At 36.9% G+C, this 6,527-nt stretch overlaps 1 protein-coding gene across 24 annotated transcripts in view; it reads right to left on the reverse strand.

Moving 5' to 3' along the window:
- Positions 1 to 6,527, reverse strand: part of LOC106514838 (latrophilin-3) — a 341,417-nt gene that overhangs the window by 241,030 nt on the left and 93,860 nt on the right. For all 24 annotated transcript variants that reach the window (XM_014004292.1, XM_014004305.1, XM_014004307.1 and 21 more), the window contains one exon: positions 4,870 to 5,104. In XM_014004292.1, the coding sequence (XP_013859746.1) occupies positions 4,870 to 4,924 (55 nt within the window). In that variant the 5' untranslated portion in view covers positions 4,925 to 5,104. The remainder of the gene's footprint in view (positions 1 to 4,869; positions 5,105 to 6,527) is intronic.

Genomic DNA, 6,527 nt, shown 5'->3' on the forward strand with positions numbered 1-6,527 from the left:
AAATACGACGGAATGTAATCATGTGTTTTTGTACGATGTTGTTGACAATACTTACAAACCAACTATAGCCGGGGTCACCAATCATTTATGAGAGCTACTTCAGGGGTACAGAGTAACACAAAGTGCTACTTGTCTGATATGAATGTAAAATTACACAACTCACCTTGTATAGTTTTAATAATAATAAATTTACATATATGTGAATATTGATGACTGAATATCCCTGTGATGGACTGGAGACCTGTCCAGGTGCTTTCACCCATAGGAAGTTGAAACAGGCTAAAGCCCCCACCCCGACTCTTGATTAGGAACAAGATCCCCCTAATCTGAATCATTAGCTGTGTTTCCATTGACCATGAAAACGCGGAAATTAGAATTCTGAAAATAAATTTGCTCAATGGAAACACAACAATTTCGAAAAAAATATACGTTTTTCGACAAAATGTTTTTAGGCTAGGACGAGGTGGTACTTCGGCCGTATCGAAATTGGTGTTTTTCGCAAAACTGCAATGGAAACACTTTTTTCGCATCACGAGAGTCACGTGATCAACAACCGGCTGTTTCTACTGGCGAAAAAGACAATGACGAAGAAGATAACAGGAAGTAGAAATAGTAGTAATATCACAGAAGTAGTATAAAATAGTAAACTCACCGACTACAATTCCCCAAAAACACAGCATAYGCAGCCGCTCCTAAGTAGAGAATTGTCGCTGGAAAGCCTTGATAAAAGAAGCTGACATCTCCTCTAATGATGAACGCTAGTGTCACGGTAGCAACATGCTATGTGTTTACATCCATCGCCGCCATGTTTGTAATGACTTATCGCGAGAACAAACGTRTTCACGCGTGATTTTGATAGCATTTCTTACTTAATGGAAACACCGCAGTTGCGAAACTGTGTTTTTCAACATTAACGGAATATCGACAAAGTTTTGCGCACATTTGCAATGAAAACGCAGCTGGTGACATTTGAAATTCATTTTGTACATATATGTAAAAGTTTTGTAGAAATGAACTAATTTGTAATGTTTATTCAAAATACATCTGTTTCTTATCATCAAATGTAATATTTTTTAAAGAAACTAATTTTAAAATCTTAAAATCATACCTTCTTTGTACTAATCACTGTCTTTGTAAAACCTCAGAACACTAACTCTTGAAAACTATCAGTTATGTAATAAATAAAAGAAACAACTATAAAAAATAATGTTTTGTTTCTCTGCAAGATAACGGGTTAGTGTTCTGTTGTGTTCTCAGCTACTACTATAACAAACTAGAGCTCAATATCCATAAAATGAACAGGTTTTTGGGTTTCCTGCAGTCAATTAGCTATGGCAGACATCTTAAATTGGGCCGGCACATAACTGTAAGTTGTAAATGTCCATCCAATGAGTATACTTTCTGGGAAATTTATCAAAAACTACCTAGTGGTTCATGACATTTGTTCCTAAAGAACAAACAAACAAACAAACAAACAAACAAAAAAGAAATCACAAATTAAAGTAAAATACATAGTCACCTGCTTTTGACATAACAGAGTTAAAAACATTTTTCCAAAACAGCATTGAATGAAAGAGCTTTCTTTTGTTTTCAACAGAAATAGATAAATAAATCTTCAGTTTTTGACAAAGGTATTTGTACAAATAAAACTCAAAAAWGGCAATATACCAGACTACAGCTCAATATTATTAAGTGACAGTAGTGGTACCATTAATCCATTGGTGCATTCACAGACTGTCAGGTTTTTGACTGCCCCTTATCTACAGTGCAATCACATATCTGAGAAAAAAGGGACATTTTGAGTTTTAAGGTGAACCTCATGTGATTCTGGTTACCAGTCAATCGACCAGTGCATCCCTTGTGATTAGTAGATGTCACAGTTGGCTTGTAAGCTAGTTTGTGGATGTCACATCTATCATGGATGCTGCATAAAGGGAAAAAAAGTTAGTATAGACAATAAAGTAGGCCACCATTCCCCAGCCTACCCATTTTCAACACTCTTCTGACAGAATCACACACAATGACAATGTGGTGAAAATTGTCACTAAAGCTTCCCCAGCTGCAAAACACTTCTCTGCCAACATCTGGTTTCGTCTGCCTATAGCGTCAGGGTTGGGTTGGGTGTCAAATCGCTCTTCTTAATAAAGATGCCACATTATTTACAAAGTGACAACCACTTAATCTCTCAGAAAACGCTCAGTTGTGGTTTCTTTAGGGCATTCGTTACGTCTCAGAAAACCACGGGAACTCAAATGGTTTGTCAGTTCGATGTCATCGGTCCATATGGAATAAATGCACGGGTGATTAAGGGAGCAGGATGACTGAATTATGGGACTGTAACATTGTTTTCTTATGTTTCAGTCAATTTATGATAAATCATTGATGCACTTGCACATGACGATTCTCCAAATGGATCAAGCAGCTGTTTGAACTGATGGTTATTCAAACCACAACCTTGGGCTTTACTAAAATCAGCTAAAATCAAGAACAGACTGGAAGGTAGATGATTTGCGGAGRCATTTAAAAATGATGTAATGTTTCATTTAAATGGGTAAAAACATGCAAACGTCTGTGGATATACTTATAGATATTGAGCTAAAATTTGATATGGCAGTAGCTGAGCATTATCCACAAAACACACTTAGAGCACTACATTGTGCTATATTAATGCTTAAAACTTTAGTATTAGCTGCTGGGCTCAACCTAGTTTGTCTGTTAGCGAAATGCTAAAAGAACCACTGGACAGATTTGACTAAAACTCACAAAGTAATAATTATATGTACATCTAAGTCTATTTAATTTTTGGAGTAAGCCTAAATTAAAATAAGGTGCCAATCTTTGGGTTTGAAGAGTTTTTTTACTCCATATAAATTTCGTCAATTTATGTTAACTACGTAAGCAGTGGAGGGGATAACTACAATTATTTTATGAAACCAAAAGGAGACATAAAGAATGAATTGTTTCGGGTACGATATAGGGCTGCCACAAACGATTATTTTTATAATCGATTAATCACCGTTTTATTCGATTAGTCGACTAATCAGATCATACGTTAATTGAATATAAAACATACAGCTTATCACGTCACAATGCAGCTGCTATTGTATAACCATGGTTAGATTTTAGCTATATGCTAACTAAAAATAATTGCTGTGGAAGGCAAGTTCTGCTCTGCAGATACTGCACAGGTTTTTTGTTGTGTTTTTGTTAGTTTGTTCTTTTCTGTTGTTTGTGTTAAAAAATGTAATAAAAAGACCATGTTCAAAAAAAAGATACTGCACAGGTTTCTCTTTCGTTTTCTTAAAATGATCCCACACTTTTGAGCTCCGTTGCTGGGTAGCCATGATACCAGAGCCTGTCTGTATAATGTCNGGATATACTTATAGATATTGAGCTAAAATTTGATATGGCAGTAGCTGAGCATTATCCACAAAACACACTTAGAGCACTACATTGTGCTATATTAATGCTTGAAACTTTAGTATTAGCTGCTGGGCTCAACCTAGTTTGTCTGTTAGCGAAATGCTAAAAGAACCACTGGACAGTTTTGACTAAAACTCACAAAGTAATAATTATATGTACATCTAAGTCTATTTAATTTTTGGAGTAAGCCTAAATTAAAATAAGATAATCTTTGGGTAATAATCTTTGGGTTTGAAGAGTTTTTTTACTCCATATAAATTTCGTCAATTTATGTTAACTACATAAGCAGTGGAGGGGGTAACTACAATTACTTTATGAAGCCAAAAGGAGACATAAAGAATGAATTGTTTCGGGTATGAGAGAGGAGGTGAGTATTAGCTGATGTGTGTTGTTTTCACAATCTTGTTTGTAACTTTACAAAAATTTTGTGAACTTCGTAGACGGCTATTTTCTGAACCCACAGGAAGACAAAGCGTCAACGTCCTCCACTAAAATCCTACCTAAAAGCCTGACATAAAGTCAGGCAATTCGAGAAATGCTAGACTTTAGAATATTTTCAGATAATTCTCATGAATGCCCTGGTCCCTCGAGTGCTTTATGGGCACTAGAATCTAACAAAATCGCAGTTCAACTGTAATCCCTAAAACGATTGATGACAAAGTGCTGATTTGACCTCTTTTTATTAGAGGCATTAAAGAAAAACTACTGATGCCAGAGAATTGTACTATCATTAGTAGTGGATGGTGAACCCCACCGCAACCAGGATCAAGAGGTATTAGAGCCCGAAAAAAAAAATTTCAATTAGCCTGAAATCTCCCATTAATGGTTTTAGTCATATCAAATTAACATTTTTATGGGCCATTGCCCCACTCCCAACATCTAAACCATGGCCTCATACACACMCCCCAAACACTCACACCAACACAGCTGACTTCTTTTAATCAGAATTTAAATGACTTCATTTACTTCTCCCTGAAACAATCCAGAGAAACCCAATGAAAAAAAAGATTCAAAATGAAGAACAAATTAATCTCCAGGTTTTAACGCATGGGTTGATGTATAAATGTTCATAATACTAAAGATCTGCGYGACAAAGTCAAAGACGTGGTATTTCCAAATAACAGTGTAAAATGAAGGATAAAATACAGTACAGTTAGAGGGAAAAAAATGAGAGAATGAAACAAAGACAGCAAGAGAAGTGGTGAAAAAAAAGTTTCAAGAGACTCAGAGTAAATCCTGCTAATTAGTGAAAAAGAGAAGTGGTGAAAACAAGACAAAGTCAAGACACTTTCATCCCAGCTGGCTGACAGGAAAGGATAATTCTGACACGGCTTCAAACCTTGCCAATCAAAAACGAAAAGAAAGGGAAAAAAGAATWGCCCACATGTGCGCATTTCACATAAACTTAAGTGGAGACAAACGCTTGGTTTAATGAGCCACACTCACCCAGAGCGGCTGGTGCAAAGAGGCTGGCGAGGACTAGCAGGCGTGCGGTCCACATGGCCTCCTTCTCTCACCGCCCGCCGCTCAGAGTCCCAGATGAGCTCAGTACGAAGTCTTCGGCTGGCAGGAGCCCTGATTGGTTGCTTCCTCTACGGCGCGACCCCTATTCCGCTGCGCCGCTCTTTCCCAAAGGGCTATAAGTCTTGTTGCTCTGATCCCAGATCCTTCTTCCAAAAATCTGTCATAAAGAAACCCACAACAACAACATAAAAACGTTAGTGCTTCATTCACCAGAACAATAAGACTCTTGTCTCTTCCAGTAAGAAAAACAGCAGATGGATGCACCGTGGCTTTATCATCACCACCCTTATGTCAATGTGGGTTTGGAGTTGTCAAGTGACACGGTGGAAGTTGCTCAGTTTCCAGTCAGCCTGAGCTCATACCGGGGTGTGATCAGCCAAACACAAAGACGGTGTGAACCCACTAAATGTATTTTTGGGTAGAGTGTTGTTGTTGTTTGCTCATCAGAGTGTTAACTCCCCCACCTTACCGACAAATCACTCCCACAGAGAAACAAGGAGGGAGCAATGAAGCACACACTGCTCAGGGCTCAGGAGGACAACTGTGTTTGTGTACGGACTGTAAGATTGTGCAAATGTGTTTGAGACTCTCGTGTGCCTTCCTGCAAGGCCTGATGGTAATTGACAAAAGAAATTGAGATTTTCTTCTTTTTTTTCCCTGCGGGCTACAGTCATAACTGAACACTTGTTTGTGTTTGTGAATATTTCTGTACACACACTTACATGTTTCACTCCTGATTTTCAGCAAACGAAAAAAAGATTTAATTCGAGGTGGTAATTTCAAGCAGTGGTGCCCAACCCTGGTCCTAAAGGGATATCAGTATAATGTATGTTTTAGTAATTTTCTGCTCTTCAGTATGTCTTCAAGTTCTGCAAAAGTCTTTTAATCACTCATTCATTCAGGGTGTATACAGAAATTTTGAAGTTAAATGTAATAGCTTTTGATATTTTTTAATACCAACCTGACTTTGAGCTGCAACTGTAGAGGCAACCTCTCAAACTTCAGTTGGGGTAACTAATTATAAAGTAAAAGATTAGTGTCATTTTCTTACTTAATATGCTTAGTAATAATACAGTTACTAGATACACAGTTACTTATTTGCCTTAATAAAAACACTGACCTTATTAATGACCTGATTATTTGTTATTTAACACTAACGCAAAGCAAAAAGTGATTTAATTGTGACAGGGTTTTTTTAGGAGATAGACTGGGGTAAAAAAAATTGAGTTGGATAGTTGTCCAAAAAATTAGTACCTCATCTGGAAACTTTTATTAGTTTTKATCATTTTTAATGACCTTAATGTTTTCTAATTTCATTTACTACCTTTTCTTTTACAGCCCCACGGAATCCCTGTTCATTTAAATCAGATGTTTCAAAGCAGAGAAACATCTCAAATTTTAGATGTTCCCCTTTACTCAGGCAGTATTTATTCTTCTAGTCTTCTTTCTATCATGAACCGTACCTCACTGCCATAGGGAGTGTTGGAATGTATATACAGTATATATACACATACAAGGTAGTCAAAAACTGACAGAACTGTACAATACAATCTTTTATGCAATTGTATCTTTCAAATTAT

Source organism: Austrofundulus limnaeus, unplaced genomic scaffold, assembly GCF_001266775.1.
Source record: "Austrofundulus limnaeus strain Quisiro unplaced genomic scaffold, Austrofundulus_limnaeus-1.0 Scaffold23, whole genome shotgun sequence".
In the NCBI taxonomy this organism is placed as follows: domain Eukaryota; kingdom Metazoa; phylum Chordata; class Actinopteri; order Cyprinodontiformes; family Rivulidae; genus Austrofundulus; species Austrofundulus limnaeus.